This window comes from Mastacembelus armatus, chromosome 5 (genome assembly GCF_900324485.2).
Source record: "Mastacembelus armatus chromosome 5, fMasArm1.2, whole genome shotgun sequence".
Lineage (NCBI taxonomy): Eukaryota > Metazoa > Chordata > Actinopteri > Synbranchiformes > Mastacembelidae > Mastacembelus > Mastacembelus armatus.
This window is the reverse complement of record NC_046637.1, coordinates 10,282,138-10,309,457: the sequence shown is the minus strand read 5'-3', so window position 1 is coordinate 10,309,457 and position 27,320 is coordinate 10,282,138. Positions and strand designations below refer to the sequence as shown.

Here is a 27,320-nt window from a genome sequence, read left to right as displayed (position 1 = left end):
TTTTTGCACTGAAAAATATAGAGCTGTTTGGAAAATCATACAAAAGTCTGTCTTACTTTGATAAGAAAGATTTAAAGTAGTGTTTTCATTAATTTGATATGATTTTATATTATATATCAAGGATTTATACTGGATTTATAATACACATCTGTTGAAATGTATTTCCTCTGGGTCTTGACTTATTCTAATTTTAAGGGATGCAAATATTATTGCTGCTCAATTCCACTACTATAGTCTGGCCTGAGCAGAGTAAACTGGGTTGTGATGTTTGTATACTTTATATACATAGGCTGGATAAGCCCTGTGGCTCAACTTCTCTGTCTGTATGTGTCTATCCATTTTGTGGGTTTCTGTAGACCTCACAGGCCTGGTTGTAACCTGTGGTTGAGCCTTCATCCTCCTCCTCTGCTTTTTTATTTTTTTGTCGTCGTCTTTTCTCTACGCCCTGATTCTTCCCAGATGTTTCCTGTGTGTATCTCTCTCTCTCTCTCTCTCTCTCTCTCTCTCTCTCTCTCCCCCCCATTTATTTCCTAAAGGAGTAGGATATGAACCTCTGCCCAACCAACGATTTGTAGTGAGGTTTTGTCTGAAGACTCTGGAGCATAATTGTGAGAAAATGCCTAGAACGTTTATAGTTTCTGTATCTTTGCCTAAAGTTCAAATATAGCTAAGTTAACAAGTTGATATAACCCTATAAAGCTGAACCAATCACACTAGATTTGAAAATCATTGGTAGTTTATATTTGTTTTATGCAAGTTAGCTTGTACAGAGCTGCCTGTTAAGTCAGCAGGGTTAGAAAAAGAACACAGGCACACAACTTTCTTTTTTTAAATTATTCAAACACAAGATGCCTTGATCTTTAACTTGAGGTTAACTTGAAGACAGAGTATCTTGTGAGTGGTTTCTTAAAAAGCTATACTTAATGACAGATCTGTGTAGTTCAATATTGTTCAGGATATATGACTGTCATTTCTGTATTCAGGGTTGGGCTAACTGGGTTTTACATTTAGGGATCTTTCAATGAGTACCTACCACAGTGATCACCACTAGTGTCAGGCTGCACATAACCCAGAGTAAAATAAAAATAGTAAAATAGCATCAGATAACAATTGGCCATTCTGCCGTCAGTCACATGGTTCCCATTTTCAATACTAGTCAACTAGAAAGAAAAAATGTAAGCAATAAAGTAAAATCCCACTTTGAACTTGGAAGTGCACTCAACACAGAAGTGCTCCACAAAGTATTCAAAATATAATTGACTCAAGAAAGAGCTCTTAGTGTCTGAATATGATTTTAAGATGAAAATATTAGAATTTTCTGACATGGTAGAGTGAGTTATTAACCCTGTTGACATTTATGTGAAATATGTTTGAGCTTTGTTACCAACCCTGTGCCCTGTCTTTTTTTCACAGTCCCTTATTTTTGTTCAATTTGTCTCTTGGCACCCCTTTGTTGGTGCCATGTCTCAGAGTTCTTTACTTTTGAAAGGCTGCTTTCCTCTGTCTCTGTCTCCCACTTTTAGCTCTCATCTGTCCTGTGGCAACTCTCTCATCAGCTTTAGCCCTTGTTACCATCCCCATTCCTCATGTGTAGCCCTCACCATCCGCCCTTTCCATCCTTTCCCTCTTTCCCCAGCTGCGATAATTGAGAGGTGAGTAAGAGAGACAAAGACACAGGGTGGGTTTTGAATGGCTGATCCCTGGCATGAAATGTGGTCCAGGGTTTGGTGGGCAATCAAGCAAAGGGAAGGCGGGGGCAGTGGTGGATTCAACAGCTACGCCATTTATTGGTCAGATTTGTTGATCCCGTTCACTGGCTCCTGCGACGGCCCCTCTTTGTGTGAGGATGTGGGCATGCCTGCTCTTTGGCAGTGATTAAAGTTTGGAACAACTTCCACAACTTAAACTCAAGCTCCAGCTGCTGGGAGGGGATGAGAAAAAGAAAGAGCTTTATTATCTGTTTCCCTCTTAGCTAATCGAGGTTTGTTTATATTTGAAGATAATGGAGTTATGGAGGAGGACTTTGTAGCATTTAATTAAAAGTTGGTGTTTCCTGTGGCAATGAACAGTATATTCACTAGAGCACAGTTTTGTGATTATTATGAACTGCTTTCTATATGATTATGGTGTAACTCCACAAAACATCGTTTTTAACTATTTTATAAGAAATAAACCAAAACTTAATACCACTTTGGGAAAACATAAAAGCTGGTCAGCTTTCGGACAGGATCTACCCAAGTACTGCCAAGTCTGTCCCTCTTTAACCCTCAGGAAGTTTGCTGCGGATTGTGAGAGAAAAAGAAGGAAGACAAAGGGGGGGGGGGGTTCTCTGCTAATGTAAGCTCTCGGCACAAATGGAGGAAACTACCGACCTCACTCTTTCTTATAGTAGAAGTCTGGGCCATTCACATGCAGCTTCCCCCTCTCCATCTCTCCTCGGCTCTTTCCTCTCTCCCTCTCTTGAGTTTTGTGGAGACTATTTATTTATTTGTGGAGAACGGTGCTGTGGGCTCCAGATGCTTGACCCAGCAGTCAGGTTGCCTGGTCACATGGATCTACAACTGTTTGTCTTAACTTTTTGTTTTGCATCCAAACAAACCTTAAAGGGCCTGCTGGCCATCGGCCCTTTCCATCCTCTCTTTTCACTCTGTCTGCTATGTATTCTCATTCAGACTTTTTCACATGAGTGGAGAAATGCCTCCACACGGTAAATGGTGAAGGATAAAGAAGGGAATTATGTGTCATTTTCTATCTGTAATTGTTTAAATGCTGTAAATGTAATCACATTTTCCCAGTTGAGGCTTCCTTGTTTTGTATAGTATGTGTGTGTGTGTGTATATATATATATGTCAGTTAAGGAAGTCGGTGTAAATGTGCCCATTTCTGAATGGCTGTATGTGTGTGTGGGTGCCTGGAGTTGGAGGGAAAAGAGATGGTGAGAGGGAAGTACAGTAACTCTTGTTCCCTGTAACTGGGCCTCAAATTGTACGGGGGGGGGGGTGTGGAGGAGCTGCAGGAAGGGTGTAATACACAGTTGAACACACACACACACAGAACACAGACCACAATTGACGCACTGAACAAAATAATTACTACCTGTTAAAGTGCAAATGTGCTCAGTAACAGGCACAGCAATTTCACAGCATATCAAACATATTAAAGTCATTATCATCAGAGCTGTGAGTTGAAAAAAAGAGGCCAAAATCTGTGTTGTTTCTGTCATTACTTGTGTCCCTTATCCTTATCTTTGCTTTTTCAATGATTAAAATATGAGCTCACCGCTTGCAGGGATGAGGATCTCTTTGAGGTTGAAAGTAATTTTCTTTCATGTGGAAAGTGTGGCCAGCCTGCCTTCTTTCACCTTTAGTATTCAGCTCATGGTTGTTATTGTCGACACTATGCTGTAGAATACTAATTGAGTGAAAAAGTACAAAAACAACGATGTCAGTGACATCTGGCAGATTTAATCAAATGTCGACATGTGTATGCTCTAGTAGCACTGCAGGATTTTTGAGGTTGACATCTGACAGCAGCGAGTGCAGCTGGCTGCAGACTCACTGGAGAGATAAAGTTGAATTGCTTTACTGAGGAAACTTCAGAGCTTTGAACTTTGCCCATTTCGTCCCTCTGTGCAGAGACAGCTTTTGGATTTCATCCATGTTGGATAGAGTTAGAAGAGGGCTCTTTCCTCCTTCCTAGAAAAGAGTGTGTATGTGTGTGTAAAAAAGTGCTTGTACAAAAAGGTCTTATCAAAACCTCCAACAATCTGAGAAGTAGTTTGTGTGTGTACAAATTCAGTATTCTTTGAGTCTTACAGTATGTGACACAGACTGCAATTTACAATTGTCCTTTACTCTTCCCTTTTTCTCCACATCTTCTCTCTCTCTGAGCCTCTTTTCACCCCCACTCCTTTTTATATCTCTTCACTATTAGTCACCCCTTTTTTTTTTCAAATTTTTATATTTCTACTCAATCTACTAACAGTCTTCTTTTATTTTGTTTGTTTTGAGCTCCCTCATGGCTAGGGTTTGGAAATCAATAGTTTATTTTGGATCCACCGTCATATACATAAAAGATTTTTTAAACTAGCAAATTTCTTATTACATTTCTTTTTTAATATTAAGGAACAATATACTTCTGTAACAGAAAATTTTGAGAAAACAAATAAGGATTCAGAGTCAGTATAATTCTGTCCACACCAGTGACTGAATGTGACTCTACATCTTTCCATCAGGAAACCGAACGGAGACTATCATAGCTCTGCCATCTCTAAGGACCGGAGCCGGAGCCCCATCGAACGTGTGGTGGTCCCCAGTGCTCTGGGAGTTCACAGCAACCACCTGTACAGCCACGCCCATCACCATCACCCTCTGGCTAGCCTAGTTGGTATGGACCAACCACTGGCACTTACCAAAAACAGCATGGTGGAGTCGGCACGCAGCAGTGCAGCCGCTATGACTACAATGGCACACACAGTCAGCACCGTGGAGCGCCAGCAGGTAACATGCTTTTTTTTTTTTTTTGACCCCAAAACTGACTCCATCATTAACATATTGTGAGGTGAAACTTCAACTCTGGTAGTGTGACCAGTATGCTTTCATCAGCATAGCTACTTTATTGGTCAAAGTAGAAATTTGGCTTGTTAGCTGTAAATGTTTTAATCCCCTGGTGGTCAGTGAATCACTGTTTCACTCAAATGTCAGACCTACATCTGGACTTAATTCTTAAACTTAAACTTTTCCTTTTTGTCTGCATTTCTATTTCTGTTCTCTTTATATTTACTCTTCTCTTCCAACCTCTTGTTGTATTGTTATAAAAGAGTGGAATTTATAGTTGGTTTTGATGTACACTTGACATTGAAGTTGAATGTTTGTGTTTCAGAATCGTCCTTCAGTGATCACATGCGCCCCAGCCAACAATCGCAACTGCAACCTTTCTCACTGTCCGGTCTCCCACAATGGCTGCTCAAACCTCGCTAACAACTACAGAAGAATCAACAGTGAGTGCACTTATGCAGATGCATACATGTAGACTCAGACAGACATCCTACATCTCTGCATTCAGATATGTTACAGTGGCTGTATTTTTCAGAACTTATGTTTAAGAGGCATTAATGGGCAAACACAATCTCTCGGCAATGAAGTAGCACTCATTATCACCAAATGATCTGTATTGGCCATGCTTGTCTCTAAAAATGGATATAGTTTTGGAATTAAACTAATTTCCCATCCAGTGCAGTTTGTGGGAAACCTATTCCCAAGAGCACAACACCCTCCCGATGAAATACAGCAGCTCATAGTCTCCACATTCAGACAGACTTATATAACGAGTGATGCTTAAAAAAAAAAAAAATACATTCCAGTTTTCGTAGTGTCAGTTTCTGTTTATAGCACTTCATTTGTTGTGATGGTACTTCAGGTTATTGCTGTATTTAGAAAGTCACTTGAGGTTTTATTTGTCCTGTCTGAGTGTCATCCAATTTTTCTGTGGGTTGATAACTTTACTGTGGCTGTTTTTTATGATCCCAGTCAAATCCCTATGACCTCATTGAGGTCAACAATGAAATTTAAAACTTTGACTTTTTTTTTTTTTTTTGTTAGAGTGCAGTGGCAGAGGGAAGTAGATGTTGAAGTCACTATTTTTCCACTGACCTAAAATACACATTGCCAATGTTTAAGTGATGCTGGGCAATAAACTGCCCACTGACCATTATACAAGTGAGATTTTGAGATATTTCTCATTTCATTATGAGAGCTGAAAAGTCACTCTTGCCTTCTCCTATCCTACCCCTTCCAGCCAACATAGCGTGTGACCCTGTAATTGAGGAGCATTTTCGCCGCAGCCTTGGGAAGAACTACAAGGAACCTGAACCTGCTGCCACCAACTCTGTGTCCATCACAGGCTCCGTGGATGACCACTTTGCTAAGGCGCTGGGTGAGACCTGGCTGCAGATCAAAAATAAGGGGAGTCCCTCGTCGTCTGGCAGCAGCCCAAACTCCTCCCCTGACAGTCACATGGTCAATCACAACCACTCCCCTTCTGTGGTCTCCTGAAGGGGGAGGGATTTAAGAGGGATTTCCCCTTCCAATTTTTGCAGCTCCAACATCCACTCCCTTGTCACTCCTGGTCTGTCACCAGCATCCCAGAGGGAATGCCCACCTGCTGCTCTGCTAAAAACATCCAAAACCTTCAAGCCTGCTCTCTCTCTCTATGCACTCATAGAAGATCAATCAAGCAATAACAAAATGGTTGTTTTTTTCCCCTTCTGTCCCCTGGTATGCTAATACCAGACAGTTATCAGTAATGAGTGATGAGGGTTCGACTTGGGGACTGACTAGAGCATTAAGCTGCTCCTTCCAGTCATTCATCATCCCTGCATATCAAGCTTGGAGCTGAGCAAGTGTCTGTAGTTATATGTACATAAAGAGAGAGAGGACAGGCGGTGTTTTAATTATTAATTTTTTTTTCTACTTTGTTTCTTTAACAGTAGTTTTGTGTATTGCTTCTGCATTATGAGATGCCCGACATTTGCAGGAAAAGATGAGAGAAAGACTTTGGAAACAACAATCCCAGACCACCTAACTGTGCTACCAAAGAAACCTCAGATGCTAATGTTTATCAATGCCCACCTCAAAAACAAAAACAACAAAAATCCCATCTTGTAATCTCCTCCCTCACTTTCTCACCTCCCTTCTCTCTCCTGTGTGTTCTGGTGATTTTGTTACTGTATGTGAATTGTTAAGTGATCGACTTGGTCTGATTTGCACTACTCTCGTAGAGGGTAAAGCGTGGCATATTAATATCACAACCTGACACTGCTCTCACCGACTGATAAAGCTGATCAAACTGATAAAATCCAGCTCACTGGGACCTATATTTGACCTCCCAATAACTCCTGTCAGAAATGTACCCGGTCATAATTTCATCCCGGGCCATGACAAAACAGTACAAGCCTCATTATAATGTTATTTATTGAATCTGTCTCTGAAAAATTGGAAATTCATGCCACTGGGGTTGGGCAGTAGAAAATGGTAGAGATATAAAAATTCCCCTGTTGGCGCTCTATGTGCAAATACAAAATGTCTTGGAAGAAGCAAGACATAACCCAAATTGACTCCACTTCCAAACTGAAGTGGAAAATTTGCATAGTGCTGAGAATTAGATTTTTTATTACTTGTAGGTCGTGAGAACTACACTTTCATCCGGTTTAAGTAGGCTGTGTTGAGTTGGTATCAGCATGGATAAATCTTTTGCTGCCCAGGCAAAACCAAAGTAAATTACTACACATGCTTAAATTGTGCCATGCTGTTGCATGACAATAGTACAAGCCCAGGGAGTTTATCAGATCAGCTAACTGTGGTGTTGATGGACATTGCCACAGCCATTATGAGGGGAGATTAGGACTGAAAAGTTGTCCACAGTTGTACAACCTGCCGTGTGATGAAGGTTGGGCTTTGCTGAACAATGTGCTTTGATGTGTTTCCCAGGCTCAACTGCTGACAGTGATGAGGGGATAGATGACGGTGCATGTCACTTTGTGGTTGAAAGAAAAAAAAAAAACACACAAAAAAAACCCAACGTCTGGTTCTTCAACCAGGGGAGAGAAGATTATTCCGATCTCTTCAAACACACCTTTGTTTTTGTAACTCTTTGAACATGGGTGTTGTAATTATATCTGGCTTACACCCTGCTAATCCCTCCCTCATCCTACACACTGTGGTTTTGGTTGAGTTCTACAAAGTTTTAAGGGTAAAGTAATGCTTTTACAGATGCATGTTTTGTGTTTTGTTTTTAATAGCTGGTATCTATTAGTGTTTTTAAGCATTTCAATCTTAGCTAATATTAGCCTTTTCATTCGGACGTTAGTTGTTACTTCTTTTGTTGTCAGTAACAGACATAGACACTATACACTCACTGCTGGGTCAGTCGTACTCCATATTATTATTGTTGTTATTATTACAGTTTTGTATTTTTGTTTTCCATTAATATCAGCATGGTAACAAACATCTGTGGTGGGACAGCCTCCGGACAGGCTCTGTTTAATGATAAGAGCTGTGTTACTCAAAACCATCTCAGCATGATTCCCACAGCAGAGCAGTGATTGTTCTAGTGTTGATTTGGCTTTGGGATATGCAGCCCATAAAGACTTTCTTAAGATGTTGATCCATCGGTGGTACAGGATGCCTTAACCTTCAGTGTGACTGAGCTGAGACACCAAATTGGCACAGATTAGTCTCCACGGCCTTGTTTTCCACAAAAGCATCAGTCTAATTGGTTCTCATCTAAAAGAACTTTACCCTTACTCTTGCTGCAAGAGTTAGGGATGGGATGCTTTTTGGATGTAAGGAAAGATGATACTGTCCTCATAACATCCTGATGATACAAAACGCTCACATTCAAATTTTTTTGTGCAACTAAAAAGTAAATAATATTGCAGTAGTAGATTGGTAAACATAGCACACAGATGCTAGCAAACTAAACACTTTGCTAATAATTGGAAATAATTGTTTTTTCTGCACAAACTCTTATCAACCCTTACCAGTTGACCTTTTGTGTCCTGATTTGGTGTCCAGCCATTTTTTGTGTGTATCTGAATGTGTTCTTTTCTGAACAACATTGGATTGTTGCTGCAGGTAAGCTAGACTTCTGCAGTCAAGTCTAGCAGACTTGATATATAAAAGCCTGCGCCAAGGTGGCATACATTCCTCCTATAGGGAACTTTGTACAGGCCTTGTAAACCCTTATCTCCATATCAACAAACAGATCTAATAACTGGCCAGGGCCGCTTGTCCCGGAGTTCCTTGCCAACAGCATTTCTTGTGTCTTTCCGTGAATTACAACATGTCCACTTCAGCATGTTTTGGCCCAAAATCCATACTGTATCACAAAGGAACAACCAGTGCCAGGAAATTTAGACCATGGAACATAGAGAACTCTCAAAAAGCTGAACTTAAGAGTTCATTGTTATTCTGTATTAAAAAATACTGAATCACTTCATGTCTCTGAACAGAGATTCAGGGGCAATTAGGTTCATATTTGTTTGATTTTAGGTCATTTTTATCAAGTACATCTATTACTGAGCTGTCTACATGGGATGCTTTCTCAGCGCTGTACAATGTCCACACATTCCATCCTCACCTATCAGAACAGATGTGACATAACCAGAAATTGATGTTAAAATTTCTCGAGTCTTCGGATACCTAAAAGTTTGAATTATAACCCAACTGCCAGTGTGTTAATTTCCATAACAAGTGTGTATTCTATGATCTAAGATGTGCTTTCTGTGACAGGTTCATAGTGGTTTGGTTGGTGGTTATTGGCAGTTTGGATGGTTCGGGAGGGTGTGGGGGGGGTGAGGAGCAGAGTTTCAGGAGCTGAGCTTCTGTGAGCAGTCTGTGAGCCAGGAGACTTTCAGCTGCCACTGAAAATCTTTTCAGTAACACCTCCTCCTCTCAGATTCAGTTGACCCTGATTAAGATTGGCTGTATTTAGCAACATGCTAGAAAACATGAGGGCAAGGGCTTGTTGTCCAGAAGATTTTGTTATTCTATTATTATTCTTTCTCATTATCATTTCACTACCACCCTGTAGGTAGGAGGCTCTCTTTCTGCTTCGGCACACACTCCCTACATTCTGTAGGAGAATCACTTAATAAAAAAATACTTTTTTTATAATAGGTAACTATAAGACCATCATTACGCTGTGCGTAACGAATGTACAGAGAAAAAAAATCGTAGGTATTTTTTGAGGATCAATTAATTTGTTAATGATATGTAGCTATTTAATTGTTGTTTTTCCCTGTCCTTATATTGTAATCATTGCATTTTCTTTTTTGTGAAAAAGTTGATCTTTTTTTGTTTATAGAGCTTGTCTTGTTAGAGTAAAGGTTCAAGTGCAGGAACACAGTAAACGTATGAGACCACAATCAGCCACTGGTTTGTCAGTGACAATCGCTACTTCCATTGGTCCCCGATGTTGTGCAGTCGGGTTGGATCGTTTGATCATGTGACTTCTGAGACATTTGAACAAACATTTCACTTGAGCAAAAAAGAGTTTGTTCTTCTAGAGGGTTTGTGAGCAGTTTGCAACAGTTAGCATGTTTTGCATTAATGGAACATCATCATTTTGCCACTAGCCCACCACATCTAGCCAGCCCAGTTCCTAATAATTTCCATGTAACTGTAAAAATAAGCATTAGTCACGGGCTAGCAGGCAGGTAAATTTTCCACCACTGCATGTAAGCAATCTAAATTATCGGTTTGTGAAAGTCTTGATAACTGTTTTTGGTCGACAGATGGGAACTGAGTTACAAGTAAAAACCATCAAACATCTGTCAGATTGGTTTGACTTGTCCTCATCACTGAAATCATAACTCTAACAAAGCTTAGCTGATGAACATCACACCACAGCATTTTCGTACATACTTGATGCTCAGGTTCATCTGCTTCTTTGCCTGTCAGTGAGGCTGAGATGATCTAACACACCAGCTCTGGGTGGTACTAGTTCCCATCTGGGGAGGCCATTCTGCATCTGTAAACATTAAAGCTGTGCAGATAAATCAAAGAGGAGGTGGTCTTTACTCTAATCGTACCACATTCTACAGGTCATTTTTGAAATGGAAGTAGCATGTACTTAGTGGTAGTAATATTCTGAACTGTAAAAAAAAAAAAAAAAATTGCATCAAGAAAACAATTTGTGGCTCTGTGTCTCCTACTAAAAAGGTTTTGGCAGGCCACCTTTTTTGTACGTAAAGTAGCCTTGATGAACAATAAAGTGCTTTCAAACCACTGTGACTGTGTGGGTGTCTTTGTGGCTGTGCAACAGTTAAGACAGATGGTACAAGTGGGCGGTTATTTTGGAGAATGGGTTCGAAGATGCAGATAAATGGATTGTATACAATGCAGTGTAATGTAGAAGAAGGCAGAAGAATTCAAATACTCATCAGAATCCCAAATAAAACACAATTTTGCAGCAATGCAAGGCTCAAATGTAAACAGATGAATAAGGTCACAATTTATTCCAGTTTCTGGTTAAATTACAGAAGAGAATCAGTGCAATTACAGAACAACAATTACAATAATTAACAGACTTAGTCTGAATTCTCATCTTAGAATAAATTTGGAGTCAAAAGTCTCAGTTCTCAGGATTTCTAATAGAACTATGGCTTTTTCTCAGAATTCTTACTTCGTCACTGCATCAGGAATAAATCTGTGAACTGTGACTGCACTAATTGTCTTCTGTTAATATCTAAGCAGCTGTTGAAATACTTTTACACATTAGTAGATGAGACACGGGGCATAGAAGAGTAAGAAAAGAAAAATCTGGCACAGACAAAACATGCATCGACAAACAAACCATAAAGCCCTTCAGTTTCTCTGTTGGCTCTCATGGATTAAACTGCATTTATAGCTTCCAGGTTGTATAGAGTAACTCAATCAAGTCACAGTTAATGTACAGTAACATCTGCTCAGAGTAATATGTCCAAAGAAACAAAGCTGATTTCTGTATTTACTCTACTGTACAAACAGGGAGATGGGTGGATTTGCTGAGCTGTTAACTGTGACTTTATATTGTCATGATTCATTTGAAGCGCTTTTCCTAAGTGAGCGAGCAGATGTAGTATGCCAGTGTCTTGCCAAAAGGCTCTTCAGCAAATTCATTGCAAATGTGTTGATGAAGAGACTATGGGAACCAGTATTTAAAGCTCTGTAGACAAAATGAAATCCCTGAATACATAATGTTTTGTTGTGTTTTAGCTCAGAGTGAGTAAATGTAACTGATAACACTTCAAGTATTGATAAATGAATTGATGAATACATGATGATTTCTTCAGCTGATCCTGTTTCTAATGTAACAGTCAAAAACAGACATGGATTATTTCGCTGTTTATTTTTTTTTACCAAATTACTACTCACTTGTGAAGGTCCAAGTCTTCGGCCGATGCTGAATCTAAAGGATTCAGCAACTGCTCTGTGGATGTTTTTATAATGCACTTGGTTTTGATTATGTGAGTTTTATAATTATGTCTGCAAAGCTTTTAGTGAGTCATTTACTCCCCCAATCCTTTGTGAATGTGAGATTCATTAAAAAGAAGTAAAGAAACATGGAGTGGAATGTCCAGTCCTTCAGTGGCTTGCAGGTGGTCCCCGAGTCCTTTAGATGCTCTCGTCATCGCTCATATCCCAAATCTGAGAAACACACACAAAAAGACACAACATAGTTAAGACAGAAGAAAAAACAATTAACACAGAAATCGCTATTTTGTCTTCAAAACTGTAATTTGACTAAACAGTTTTAAGTCAAGGGCAAATGACTAGCTTTTCACAGGCCTCAGAGGTGTCTGCTCAGAAAACACCAGAAAAAGCCAGTAAGGTGCCGTTAAATATGCCCTGTGAAGTTTGACTATAAATACTCAGCCCTCCGTCCATCCATCATCTGTACTACTTATTCCTATTTAGGGTCACAGGGATCTGCTGGAGCCTATCCCAGCTCTCTTTGGGTGAAAGGCAAGTCAGGTCTCCAGTCCATCACAGCTATGAATATACATGTACATGGTAAATGTAAATGCACAGTATTCAATATACATGTACAGAAAAGTTCTTTACATTCAGTGTTTCTCATCAAAAATGTGTTGGTCTCTCTCTATGTTTCTTCTTGAGTTCAAACGTTTTTTTTTTCCACCTTCAAAGTGTCAATTTCTGAAATATTTCAAATCAACCATTGTTTTGACAAAATGTATCGAAACTTAAAGATGCACATAGAGTGACCAGAATTATACAAACCCCAGTCCATTATAATCCATTACAGTACCGAGCCAGGGCTGTTTTAGGTGGCGTTGATTTAACACACTTATACTAATGAACTTTGATTCAATTTGGAAAAAAAAAAAAATCACAACAAACTTCAGAGATCAACAGGCAGCCTATTCTCTCATTCTCTTCACTTCATGCACTAATTCTTTGAACATAATTTTGAACATAATTACTCACATTCATCACATAGAGGTTTCTCACTGGGAAGTGACAGTACCACGTGACACGCACACGCACACACACACACACACACACACACACACACACACACACAGCAACCTCTTTAGCAATACTGTGTCAGCAAACAACAGCGTCTTTCTCATGGCAGCAGATTCTTCACATTCCCGCTCAGTAAGACGTAATTCACATACCTCTACCACTGTCTGGAATGTTACACACACATGACGTGCACACACACACACTCACTCAGTTTTGACACATACATGCTGGATTCTCTTGAATGAGCTGCCTTCAGGCCTCAAAGAGCTCAAATCTAACTTAACTAGCCACTTTTCATGTAGAGTGGATGAATGGGGCATATTGGTGTGAAAAATATGACTACATACTTATTAAGGTCCTTTTTTAAGCCCATAAACACACACACACACACACACACACACACACCTCTATGGAGAACAGATCATCAAGAGACATCTACAAACCAAAGGAGGGCGGCAGCTGAATTATTTTCTCTGTTAATGGTTTGGTGTATGAAATGTCAACAATTTTCCAGGGCCAAAGACGACAACTTCAAATGTTTTGTTATGTCTGCACAACAGTCCAAAACCCCAAAGCCTTAATAATTCTATAAACAGAAAAAAGGCAGCAAGTTTTCATATTTGGGAATAAAAAACACTCAGTTTTTATGTAATTGCCTAAATGCTGCCAAAGGTTTCTACAACAAGTTTTGGCAACCTGTTAATTTTTTTGGGGGGTTATGTAATTTTCCAAATAATTTCCTTATAATTTCCAGAAGCAGTTTCCTGGTCAGTGTACAACAGGTTGATTGAACATGCAACATGTGAAATGGGTCTGCAGGCGAGCATACAATTCAACATATAGTGAGAAAAACACAAAACAAAACACTTCTGTTAGTGATGAGGACGGAAGAATACTCAGGGGGCACTAATGGCTCTGTCACTTCTGCTCAAAGTACAGCACGTCCTCAACAACACAGATACACATCTCTCAGTTAGTTATACTGTGGATCCAGTTTTGGCACGTTCGCGTGAAACAATCAATAAATTACTTTATTATGAACAAGCCTCACCTCAGGCCAGCCTCATTAAAACAGAAAACAAACCTTCTTTGAATTCTGACGAATATACAGGGTGCGTGAAGGCAGAGCTGAATAGATTTGTGTGTACTTGTGTGAACATTTGTTCTCGTACTTCGGTCTTAGAAGCAAAAAGTCGTCTAACCTGTTTTGCAGCGTGATAACCTGAGAAGTCTACTTCACTACAGACCAGTACTGACTGCTTTTTGTTGTTGTTGTTATAGTCTTCAGGAAGCTTTTATTCAGAAACTGGGTTTGAGAATTGCAGAGCTCTGTGGAGAATCAGGGACAAACTCATATCAAAGCTAGACGACTGATATTTCTGCTCCAGTGCTGCTGGGGAGCGAACATCAAAAGGATAGCAAGAAAAGAGCTCTTTGAAATGAAGCGACACTGGATCCCCTCTTTGGATGGCTGCAATGCCGCACTGATGGCGTTTGTGTGTGTGTGTGTGTGTGTGTGTGTGTATGTCGGTGTGTGTTTTGAGAAATCTTTTGTGCAAAATGAAAGAGTGAGGGGCAGAAAAAAGGAGACAATCTGAAGGGGAGGGGGACCTTATGTAACATGAATAGGACCGGCAAACTGAAGCCAACAACTTTACTACACTCTTTCAAGCATGACTGAATACTTGAGATGTTTCTCAACCATTTACCTCTGTTGCTGCAATGCATAAGCAGATTTCTGTAAAGCCAGATCAAAATAAATTACTTCTCAGCTCGGTCCAATTAGGAAGCTTATTGTAAACACCAGCATCTTTTATTCGGAGTAACAAATAATGTGGGCCTGAATGTAAACCATTGAAAAACAAGAAGTCGAACTACGAGGCCTCATTTATTTTAGGAATGGTTGCATAAGTGCTAATCATAGAAAACACATCAGCAAATTAAAATCAACTGGAAATATGAAGTCATTTAAAGAGCAAACATGCAGAATATTTCCTATTCCATTGTTTGATGGCCATCATGATGACCATTGAAAAGTCTTAAAGGTATCACATTTGCGAAGAACTTGTTTCCAACATTGAAAAATGTGGAAGCTAATAAGATGAAAACAGAGGTTGCTACTGCAGCACTAAATATTAGTACAATATAAAAGTCCTGCACAGGTCCAATTTTTCAAACCTTTCCTCTTCCTGCATCCAAGGTTTGGTGAAGATGCTGATCTTCTGCCTGGGATGCACAGCTTTCACACAGTATCATGTTGCCATCAAGTGCAGCTGTAAGGTCTTAGAGGATTCTTGGTTTAAGATCACTCTGGAAACATTAAAAGGTCTCCCAACTAATGGTGGTGTCATTTGCTTAATAAGCTACAGTAGCTAATTAAAGCTGATAAAATCAACAGTTTTTATTTCAATTAACAGAACTGATGCCTCCTGGATAGAAATTACAAACCTCTGCCTCTCTCTGCCTCTGTCTAAAATCAAGGAACCATGGTTTCATATGGACTTTCAAGAGGTAAATCTTCCTAAACTGCACATGGAAAAGTCTGAAAACAGCCAATATAAAGATGCTGCTCTGGTAATTATGATAAAAAATTTGACTAAACAATCAGAAAAAATTGACAAATTAAAAACCAATGAAACTACTAGTTAGCTGCAGCCCGTTAAACTGTATCTCTACCAAGTGGCTGAGCCCCCACACCACACACACATACACAAACCTATATACACACACCATGACAGCACTTCAAAAGGATTGGCAGGAACATAATCACTGACACATCTTAAACTCGGCAGCAACCTTATCACTTCGGGACCTTGAGTCCCTGCAGGTTAGAAAAAAACAAAAAAGGCTTATTACATGTTTCATAAAGTCCAACAATAAGCTGCATGTAATCATTGAGTGAATGTGTTTGTGTTTGTAATCGGTCGGGCTCCAGTAGATATGACAAAAATAATCCAGGCTAGTTGTTGAAAAAAGGCTGGGATCTGATCAGATAGAGGAGGTTTTAGCTGGAAGCCGAGGCTGGTGGAGTCACAGCCAACTCTCTGCTGCTGCTGATTATTGTTCCCCCACAAATGCAACACAAGCCTCAGCATGAAGGTCTTTGGCAATATTTATCACACTGCAGGACTGGGTCAAAGCACTGCTTCTGGAAAAATTACCACCTGAACTACAATATAGTTGCTGTCTGGCATCAAGACGCAACTCTTCCACGTCTGCGATTTCAGCAGCACCACCACTTTCAGGCAGACAGCTCAGGATTGTTGCTCTTTATACAAGCTGATTCAAAATACTGATCCTGCTTACAGGAACACATCCTACGTGCGGGTGGCCTCAGCGGGAATCCAACCTCTAAAGCCATTCAACTAGGCAGCGCTACACAACCACTGATGGGCTTTGCTATTAAACACACATGTGCTTTACATATTAGAACTGACACCAAAGCACAAAGCGCGAAGTCAAGCTTTCATCATAGAGACTGGCTCCATCTGATATGCAATTAGTGGACCACACAGAGGGACGTGGTTTATGGCTACAGGAACACAACGGTGTCTGTGTGCTGAATGGAGAGGAAGAAAAGCAAGAACTCCTGTCTAAGTGAATTACTGACTCATTCTTGTGATCTTGGATCATTTTTATGAGGTTTTTTTTTTTTTTTTTTTTTTTTTTCACAGAAGCTGAATAAACTGTAGAGACCAATACTTGTTTGTCCAGGCTGTTTATTGGAAGATGAAATACAGGCAAAGCCCTTTTCAGAAATTGAAATGTAGCCTCGCTGGCTTCACCTGTTTGTTAAAGTAATGGCTTTTTGTCATTCACATGTGTAAATTATGTAAACTTCATTATTCAGTTTGTTTTATGCAGCTGTGAAAAGAGCCACAATGCTTGGGTAACAGTTGGCATCCAGTGCTGAGCATTTAGTGGAAAAAGTACAAAAATTGATATTTTGTTGTTAAAGCCTTAGTTAAAGCCCATGTCTTTGCAGTGAACATCTTAATGCATTTTCTATTATTTGTATTAATTGTTTGCTATAGACGTCCAACAGTGCGTGAATACAGAAACAACCAGATTTTGAGCTGGGGCATTTAATTTTTTATATTTTTTTATATTACTATTATTATTATTGTTACTGTAACATTTACTAATATGTGTTATTGTTATTTTATAACTCAATATTTAGCAGGAGTGACACTGTTACAACTGTTTTCCCTGGCTTCTCCGGTTTCCTCCCACATTCCAAAGACATACAAGTTGGGTTAGGTTGACTGGTGACTCAAAATTGCCCATAGGTGTAAATGTGAATGTGAGTGTTTGTCTGTCTCTATGTGTCTGCCCTGTGATAGACTGGTGATCTGTCCAGGGTCTACCCCGCCTCTCACCCAGTGTCAGCTGGGATTGGCTCCAGCCTCATCGCAACCCTGAAGGATAAGCGGTCAAAAAATGGAATGGATGGACAGCTACTTAGCCTGAAGCACATTTATTTTCTGTTTGAGTGTGTGGGTGTGTGTGTGTGTGTGTGCGTGCGTGTGTGTGTGTGTGTATCTATAAACCTATGGTACACAATTAAGATCTGTGCTGCATTGGAAGTGTTACCGTAACCTTACTAGATATGATGTGCATTATGACTTGGCCACTTACTGTATATAATTAGGTGCATGTCTGCAAGTGGCTTTAGTCAGCACTGCAGTGACTTAATAACATGTAAAGTAATAAGTAATTCAAAATAAAAATCAAGGCTCATGAGGTCACTGTGTTTGGCTCAAGGCCAGAAAATTTTAATATTCCAAATTGAAGATTTGGCAGAGTTGCTTATATTCATATTAACACATGTCTTCAAGAAACAATGCATGTAAATCATAGCTAAAAGATTTTTATTTCCACTCCATAATCATTGTTTTTAGTGAAGCCCAAACAGTTGTGTCACACAACTGTTCGGATCAAATAACCTCTAGTACACTATAGTCTTATCCAACATCAGTCAGACAGGAAGATGCATTTGATGCTGTCTGTTATACAATAATATCATAATGTTTACCCCTCTTTTGCCTCTGAGGGCAGGTTTTACTGTGAGGAAAATCCACACAGCTACTTCTACAACAGACAAGCTCTTTGGTAAGTCAAGTAAAATGATATGTTTTAATGGTTTCAAGTAGTTAAAAATAAAAGCTAAACTCTGTATTTCAAATCACTGGCTCATCCAAATTTGAAGAGGGTCTTCCTCCATCACTTTACCCATTTCTCCACAAGGTCCATGTTCTGTTTTGGTTTGTAATTCTTAATTTAATTCCTACCCTCTCTACTGGCTAATCACATTCCATTAGCAATGGGAAGATCAGCCCAAACAATGCACAATGTTTGTGTATCAACGCACAAACCCACATGGGAATAATGTGAGTGTATCGATAGAGCAGCTGAGAGTTTTGGAAAGAAACTGAGACTGACTGGTTATTAAATGATTCCATTGATAAAAACTGATCTATTTGATTATTAGATGTTTTTGCATTTATTTAGAAATGTGTCTGATCCAAGTATTTTGTATTTGATTTAATTATTCCTCCTATGTTAGACCTACTTTACATTAATGTGCTTGTTGAGCACAACAAACATGGTGGATTTTAAAAAACTACCAAAAATGTTCAATAAATTAATAAGATGAAATCAAATACAAGGTATAGTATTCCACGACAAATCACTCTAAGCTGACATAGATTTATAAGCTCAAACAACATTTAAGTTGAAACCACAATACTTTATAGTGCACTCATCCACATGCTCATAATCACCCGCACAACACATACACACTGACTATACACGGGTCTTATACCTCTACACTCATACCGGCTGGCTCAGGCCAGTGGATGTGAATAAATAATACAGTTTGAGTGTTGCCTTTCTGAGAATTTGATTTCTGGTATGGAGGAGTAATCAGCTGTGAAACGGCAGCGCTTTGTTGTACAAGACACGTGAGAAGGTTTACAATTTGCTCAGGGGAACAACCTTAATCTAGTTTTGCTTTAACCTGAGCCTGTATCTGTAAAAAATAAAAAAAATAAAATAAAAAAATCTTCAGCTATTTCTCTAAAATCTTAACTTTGGGCTCTATTCAAACTATGCAATGGTCTGTCAAAATAATGTAGATAAAACAGCAGGAGCTTGAGTTTTATCTTGGGAATAATGGAATATGAGCTCTGAGGAATACAGGAGTCCCTTGATTGGATTTATTGAGAAAGCTGCTGCCTTTTCATTTGGCAGACAACCATTTTGTGGAGTGGTTTCTCTTTCTTTTCTTTCACTAAGACACTGTCTTTCAGTAGTTAACACTTATTATGGGCTAAATGACCAGAACAAGATTCTTTTCTTGTGCAACTGACTGGACCTGTGCACTGCTCACTTCTTTGAAGCTTGAAAGTGCAGCGTGCTTATGGTCACATTTAAATGAGCAGCAAGTGTTGTTGGGAAGGAAGTGCTGTGTGTTATCTGGAGTTTCTGTATGTGGCTCTGCAAGAGAGCAACTCTCAGCGGTCCATTTGGATCACGGCCCATGTGTGAACACAGAACATCTATGGCCTCAAAGCTTGGCAGATTTACACATTTACATAATATCCTCGAACCCACCGCATGCCCTACTGCTGCCGCCTCTACTGATTCCTTAAAAAGGTTACCACCCTATGTGAGATGGATAATTAGATGGAGACTATTAATTTGTGGATTTCTATATTCATCACCTAAAGCACAGGACCACAACAGGTGTACTGGCATGTGAAGAACAGAATAGAGCCCAGTAGTTTTCAATTTTTGTACGTAATTGGTTGCTGACAGTGGGGATGCTTGCATTAGACTGACAATGAACCTCTGTTTTGGGATGTTCAATATTTTTTTTATGAAAAAACAACATAAGACTCAGTCATCAAACTCTTCTAAAGTACAGAATCTTCTTAAGTACATTTTGGGTCAAAAACATCAGAAAGCTTTTTTTTTTTGCCGTGGGTTCTGCAACAGGCTGGTAATATGTCTGTTTTCTTCCATTTCTAATGTATTATGACTTGCACAGTCTACAGAAAAACACAGTTTGTCATTCATTAAATCAATATTACTCATTAATCTTGCATCTGGGAAAACAATGTGTCACGTTCCAGTAGAAAGATCAAGTGGGATTAAGAGCATTAAACCTATTTTGTCTGTGCAACCTCTTCCAGTAATTTACACATTTTGATGATCCCACATACACATGCAAGCAAACGTACACAGAGACGAAGATGTTGAAGAGTGCACGTGTATACCAGCCTTCAGCAGAGAAAATGACATCCAGTGGACCAATGTAACACCAACTCCTGCTGCAGCACACAGCATTTCCAGCTAAATTCCTGGATGCCCTTTAAGACATTCCTCCACAACGTGGCAGGAATCTGCAGTACGATGCATTCACTGGCAGATACAGTGTACAGCAGGGTGAAAAGGTAAAAGGTCATATCCCTCTCAAAGTCAGGAAACTAAGACAGGCTGTGACCTCAGTCTCTGTGAGTGGCTCATAAAGGTGACAGAGAAACAGCAAGAGTCATCTTGGGAATGAATGCTTCGTATTCAACAATTAATAAAGATGAGTATAATTTTCTAGTAAAAACAAACATGGAGTGTCTTATTAAGGTGCTGTTCACTGTACAAGTGAAACTGTACAAGTTCACTGTACAGTAAAATACAGTATATCCCCTCATTTGGTGTTTTGATGATGGTGGAGAGTGTCGTCTAATGGATTAGTCCCAAATCTCCCATACTGTGTTGAGATTATGTAACTAGTAACTGCGGCCACAGTGCATGATTCATATTCATTTCCATCAAACCATTCAGTGACTCCTGGATACTGTGTGGAGGCATCTACATCTACTTTATTGTTTCTCTACTCATTTGCTTAGGTTTTCCCTTTAATATGGCAAAAATACAAACACCAAGCTTGAATAACTTTACAGCATAAAAACAAACAAAGAACGACACCCTCTGCGCTGTGATAACAAGATACAGTGGGTGGTACTTTGAGAGGGCTGCTTTAGTACAAATCAAATGATAAAGAGGGAAAGTGCAGGCAACTAACTTTGTTTCCAGGCTACACAATCAAATCAATGAAGTCAGCTGCGTCAACTGTTCCTCTGAGGTTGGGTAGGACCATCTTGGGTCGAGCTCCTCGAAAATAAATTTGTGCATGTGCCTGGACCTTTTCTTAAAAGAGGACATGCATTTAAATCAGGGAGATGCTAATCTAATTTACAATTATATGTAAAATATGCAGGTTACTGCAGTACACAAAGTATACAAAGAAAAAGGGCATGGAAGAGTAAAATAAAATAGTTAGGGGATATGGAAATAACAAAATCATAATAACTGAGCAAACAAAATCAAAATTATTGGCCATTACACTATTGCACTATTGTGAAATTTATCTAGCAGTAATGACATTGTTACACTGAGGAATCCAAATACAGACACTGCTTCTTGGTGTTGGACTCCAGAATAGAGCAAGCAGCCAACCAGGGGCCAGGGTCTACCACAGATGACAAGTACTTTGTTTCTTTACTTTTTTGGCAGAAAATCCTACCCAACATGAATTTTACTTACAGCTAGTGTTTTAAATAACACACAAACTTAAAACAAACACTTGTGGCATAGTTCATCTCATTATACATCTTACCAGAAGATGTTCTGCAGAACATGTGGTGCAGGAAGCTTTGTTCTCTAATCCAAAACTTGTCTTTGATAAAACTGATCTGTAAAATATTCCCACTGCCTTTTTTTTTTCTTTCACAGGACACATGTCACGAGTCCATGTAGGCAGGTCATCATGTTTTTTTGGGTGCTGTTTTTTCAGGCGTTCATCCAGCAATGAACAGTAAAATCCTTACTACTGAAGAGGACTATAGGGCTCCTAATGTGTTCTGTTTAATAATGTCTCCAGGGAGCATATAGATTTCCACACAATAAGCAGATCTATGGCTAATATTGCTTGGCAATTAAAAAGTATTTCCAGATGCCTCAATAGATATAAGACACTTGGTATAATTCAGATTTAAAGCTGTAGGTGTGTCTAATTTGGATGTACAGGGACATTCTGACACCTACATCAATTCTGGATGTTCAACACAAAACAAATATTTCCAAATTTTAAAGCCTTGACAGTCAGAAAGGGGTACATGTTAAAAGATGGATATTTACTTTGCAGTACAGTATGTATGGCCTGTGATCATACAGATCCACTCGTGGATTTTTAATGTTCTTAATGTGCTCTTCCCTTTTTGGCAGCGATGCTCTGTGTTCTCTCTGGTGTCCTCATTGTTCCAGGACTACAGCTCTCAAGGGAGAACACGGAGAACAGGTCACAGAATAGATGTGCGTGCGTATGGGTACACGTCCCGGTCACTGAGACTTAAAACAGGAAGAGGACACGGGTGGAGACAGGAAGAGGAGGGTCACCCATGAACCTAACCTGCCCTCTCAGCAGCACATGCACTAACCTAACACTCTGAAATGGTTAATATAATTTGAAAGCACACAGCTGATTCTATATGTTTACTATTATCAACAAATTTTACTAAAAATATACTCAACCAACAATACAATCAGTCTCTCAGTATTTCCCTTCCTCAATCTCTGGCTTTAAGCCCTAAGTCCATTGGTTTCTATTGAGTCACTTATATTGACTGAGCCATGCAAACATTTCAGACTTTTACTACAGTGGAAGTCTACAGCATACAGGGAAAAGTTATATTCTTCTTTCAATGTCAAATCCTGGTACCTACATTACCCACAATACAACTTGACAGTGGTCAGTTTAGTCAGAGATTTTGGTGTGTTAGGCTCTATAACCTCAAGCGAAGGAAATCTGGTAGGCTCATGTCTTTCTAACTCCACACACACTGTTGTTTTTTTAAACATTCAAACCTGTAGTCTAGACACAAACCAACACTTCTGACCTGAGGCAATTTATCAAATTTCAAACAGTTTTAAGCTTTAAACTGCTCTCACATACGCAGTAGTACTCCCTGAGACTGTAAACAGACTTGGATGAGTAAAATTGGTGGAATTCCCTTTTAACTACCTATGTGGTAGTTTGGGCATGTGTTTAATCTTTTTCTTCTGAGTACCGTACATGTACCGTGCATGTACATTTACTGCACTGTGCATGGTGGACACAGTCTACAGACACATACTGCACAGCACTGAGACACTGAAAAATGTAGGTTCTGAAATATTCATTTGACTCTGACAGTTTGGAGATGAGAAAATGACAGAAAGGAAAAAGTGACTGAGAGAGGAGAAATGAAGCATAAGAGTGGCAGAGGGTTGAAGTAATGGCAGGCGGAACATGAAGGATAACGTGGGAGTGAAAGTGATGGGACCCTGATTAAAAGAGGAAAGGAGATGGTTTAGAGGAGTTCTGGTGGGAACGGTGTAAGTGTATAGGTCCCAGCTGAGGTCACGTCCCCTGGCCGTGTTTTCATAAACTCCTGAGTCTTGGGGTAATCAAACAAAGCACCAGCACTTACAACACTCACTCAGATAGCAAAGCTTGGAGCCAAACCTCATAATAGAGGAGCGGCAAACCCGGAAGTAATGCAGCATCCTCATTACTTTTTCCTCCTTTTCCCTTTTTGCTAATTAAGGCAGGACGTCTGCTCTTTTTCACTATTTCTCTTTTCTTAACCACAAGTCGGTCAGACACCATCACCAACTCCACCATCACCACCACCTCTTTTTTCTCCCTCTTTTCTCTCAAAGTCATAAAGGCCAGCTACAACAACAAATGGAGTCTCTCTCGGCTGGGTGTGGTGGCCTGCAGAGCAACAGCTGGGTCCTGTTCTTTCTCCTGAGACACTGATGGACTGCTCGCCCTCCTTTTCAGGACAACTCTCTTAAATATTTATCCTTTTGGCTCTCACATTCTCAGGATTTCTACCATTTTGAGGGACAACCCTTTGCCTTTCTCTGAACTATTCAGTGTTTTTCTTAGAAGGAGCCCCTCTCTTTCTAGGTACTGCTGTTAAACATTTAGTCAAACATATAAAAATCTCTCTCTCTCAAACCATCCTTTAATTCTCAAAAGTTTGGATTTTCTCTTGTTCCATCCCCCTTCCCTCTGCTTCTCTGTTGTTTTTTTTTTCTCTCACTTAATCTGTCAGTCCTCTGCTCCCTCTTCCCTTCCCTGTTCCTCTCCCTCTGTATCACCAACCGGATCCCCATTTCCCTCTGACACATTTCCTGTATACCAGAGAAGGTTATCAACACATTTTCTGAGTCACACAAGTGTTTCGCAATGCCACCAGTTCCACATCCTTGTTCAAAAATGGGTAAGAACATCACATAATTACTTACATATCTAAACATACTGTAGGCAATATGTAGTTTCCAAATTACATAAATATGACATAACAATTTCACCATCTATACTGTTTTATTTATTATTTCTTTGTATTACAATTGCTGTAAAGTATGAAACTACTCTCCCTCCATTTAGTATGGTGAGGCATCAGGCATGTGTGTGCGTGTGTGCAACCATTATAAACTCTACCTAATGAACCGTTTCGAGCATGCAACTAACCCAATGGCAATAACAGATCAACTTCAGAGGCTGTGTGAGTGAGTGAGTGAGTGAGTGAGTGTGTGTGTGCGTGTGTGAGTGTGTGTGTGTGTGTGTGTGTGTGTGTGTGTGCGCGCGTGTGTGTTGCCAGTTCAGACCTGCCCTAAGTTTAATTAGAACTGTGAGTCAAACCCAACTGACGTGTGGTCAGAGGAGCAATCAAACACAAGGAGGGCCCCATGGGTACATGCACAAACACACACGCGCATGCATGTAAACACGTACGCAGACACACACCCTTACAAACTCATATGTTACACATGTGTAACAACCACCCCACGCACAAAAGAGAATAAAAATTATTGAATCACAAGTTTTCCTTCCTTTCTGTTGTTTTAAAAGCACTCACTTCTCAAAGGGACTGAGAAAATAACATTCAAAGGAACCAACCTTTATGAAGCAGCATGCCCAGACACACAGACACACACACACAGGGCTCACAGAAGAAAAGGAGGCAAAGTGCCTTGTAAACCACAGATGAAGCAATCTTTTCATCTGGTGCTATGAACACCAGACAGTCACAGTTTGTCATTACAAAGGCCTCTTTACACTGCGAATCAATCACTGACAACAATCATCAACATGCCTTTTCCTGAGGGAGAGGACCAGGTGCTTCAGGGGCTTCACGGACCAAACTTTACCTTTTACACTTTGGATATGGTACTTGTGACATATCATTTTGGAGAAGGCAATATTTGTTCATAAATCGATTAAACTAAACAAAATTATTTCGAAATTGTTGTAGAACCATGAGATTTTGGATTGTCACGACTGATGGATTGATTTCTTTAAATTGTTATTGTATTTATCATTTTGTTATTCATTTGTGGTTATTTTATGGACCCCAGGAACTCTAGTGACCACTATCTGGAAGCTATTGGGATTCTAATAAAGAATAAAGTTCAAAATAAAGTTCCTTAATATTGAAGAATAATACTGGTGTTGCTACTTCTTTTCTTACGATTTCAATATTCAGTGTCACACTATATTTAGACATTTAGTATGGCATGAAACGGAACTTTGCATTTTTTAGCTTAATTAAATCGCAACATTGAATTTTTGCTTTTTTTTTTTTCAGGAAAATCAGGTCAATGGAAATTATACCAGTTACAAGTGTGTCCATGAGCAAAAGTGTTCCTGTGTGTCAGAGAAAGACACACACACGAGGTATATAGACATAAATGCAAATATGCATAAATACATATGCATACACACATACATCTACATATATGGTAATTTTTTTCTATTTCCGTGTGTGTTTGTGTATGTGAGTGTGAGTGTGAGTGTGTGTGCATGAGCAATTTTCTGAACCAGAGGCTCGATGGTATCACTGCCCTCCATTTGCTGGGCAGAACACTGTTGGAGGAAAAGATAAGAACTGGCATTGTGACCAGATGTACATTGTGAATGTGTATTTGCATGTGTGTGTGTGTGCGTGTGTGTGTGTGTGTGTGTGTGTGTGTGTATTTCTTACTCAGGACAGATTACCTGTGACAAGCCAGACCAGCCAGAATTAGTCTACAGTGCACATGCAGGCACTGACATGCATACGTGTACACACAGTATTTCACACACAAACTTAAATATATACAGAGAGGGCCATCCTTATCTCTGCCTTTGATGCAGCTGCAGTGTTTATCTGTATTAAAGATTAGCTGAATCTGGAACAGAGGAATAAACAGTCCTGCACTCTGATAGGACTTATGAAAATACTTAAAGTCATTACTTGTATGTTTGCTCATGCAATAACTGGAAATGTTTATACAAATGCAGATCCTACCTAAGATTGTGTACACAAAAAGTAGCATGTTAACCCTCTAACACAGAACAGAACTTGTTTTAAGTTGTAATAATTATAAGTTACCTTAGGATAACAACTGGAGTTGCATATCATCATGGCGCTTTATAATTAGGACTACAGAATTTATAGGAATGATATGATATGCTGCCCTCAAAATAGAAATCATGGTACCTTGATGTGTTAATGCTGTGTTCACAGACAACAGCACTGCATGAAAAAGTGCAGAACTTTCAATCGTTTCTCTGAGGCCACTGTTGCCAATGCAGAGGGTTTTGACAAATAAAATTGGAGCGTTGCATTTCAAAAAAAGTTGATGATGCTACACTGGGACATGAGGTGACAAAGCTCTGCACTGGCCAATCACAAACGTGAAAGTGCACATTCCAGGTAATGATAATAACAATAAATGTTATCTTTATATAGCTACTTGCACAAACGGAGCTAAGTGCTTTACAGAAAGCAAAAACAGTAAAACAGTGATAGACACAGACGACCTAATTTGTTCGCGGAGCCAGTTCCACAGTTTAAAAGGTACTTATTAGAATTGCAGTTGTGCGTATGTGTCTTATCTTTTTAGGTCACATTAAAAATTTCAATTTCTGATTGAGCTATATGCATTAGAAGATAAGCCTCTGTACCTCTGTAGCAAAACTATCCTGATAATGTAATGAGTGAGTCCATAGTGGGGAGATTTTCAGAAGTGAAAAGCCCTTCTAAAAGTGCAATGCTGATACAGATACAGAAATAGTTGTTAAAAGCTGCAGAAGAAGAAGAAGGGTAAGAGCTAAAACAGGGATGACTAGACTACTACTCAATCTGTCGCAGCCCAGTCATCTGTCTATCTGTGCATAGAGCCAGCTGCCAG

At 39.5% G+C, this 27,320-nt stretch overlaps 2 protein-coding genes across 4 annotated transcripts in view; one reads left to right on the top strand and one right to left on the bottom strand.

The window, feature by feature from the left end:
- Positions 1 to 10,788, top strand: part of vgll4b (vestigial-like family member 4b) — a 36,821-nt gene extending 26,033 nt beyond the window's left edge. For 2 of the 3 annotated variants that reach the window (XM_026307667.2, XM_026307666.2), the window contains 3 exons: positions 4,235 to 4,499; positions 4,882 to 4,999; positions 5,797 to 10,788. In XM_026307667.2, the coding sequence (XP_026163452.1) occupies positions 4,235 to 4,499; positions 4,882 to 4,999; positions 5,797 to 6,053 (640 nt within the window). In that variant the 3' untranslated portion in view covers positions 6,054 to 10,788. Of the gene's footprint in view, positions 1 to 1,446; positions 1,653 to 4,234; positions 4,500 to 4,881; positions 5,000 to 5,796 lie in introns of those variants that run through there. The other variant, XM_026307668.2, reaches the window with a different exon arrangement.
- Positions 10,789 to 10,983: 195 nt separating this feature from the next.
- The window catches only part of atg7 (ATG7 autophagy related 7 homolog (S. cerevisiae)), a 56,142-nt gene continuing 39,805 nt past the window's right edge, over positions 10,984 to 27,320 (bottom strand). The window contains exon 19 of the mRNA XM_026307664.2: positions 10,984 to 12,188. Within this exon, the coding sequence (XP_026163449.1) occupies positions 12,156 to 12,188 (33 nt within the window). The 3' untranslated portion in view covers positions 10,984 to 12,155. The remainder of the gene's footprint in view (positions 12,189 to 27,320) is intronic.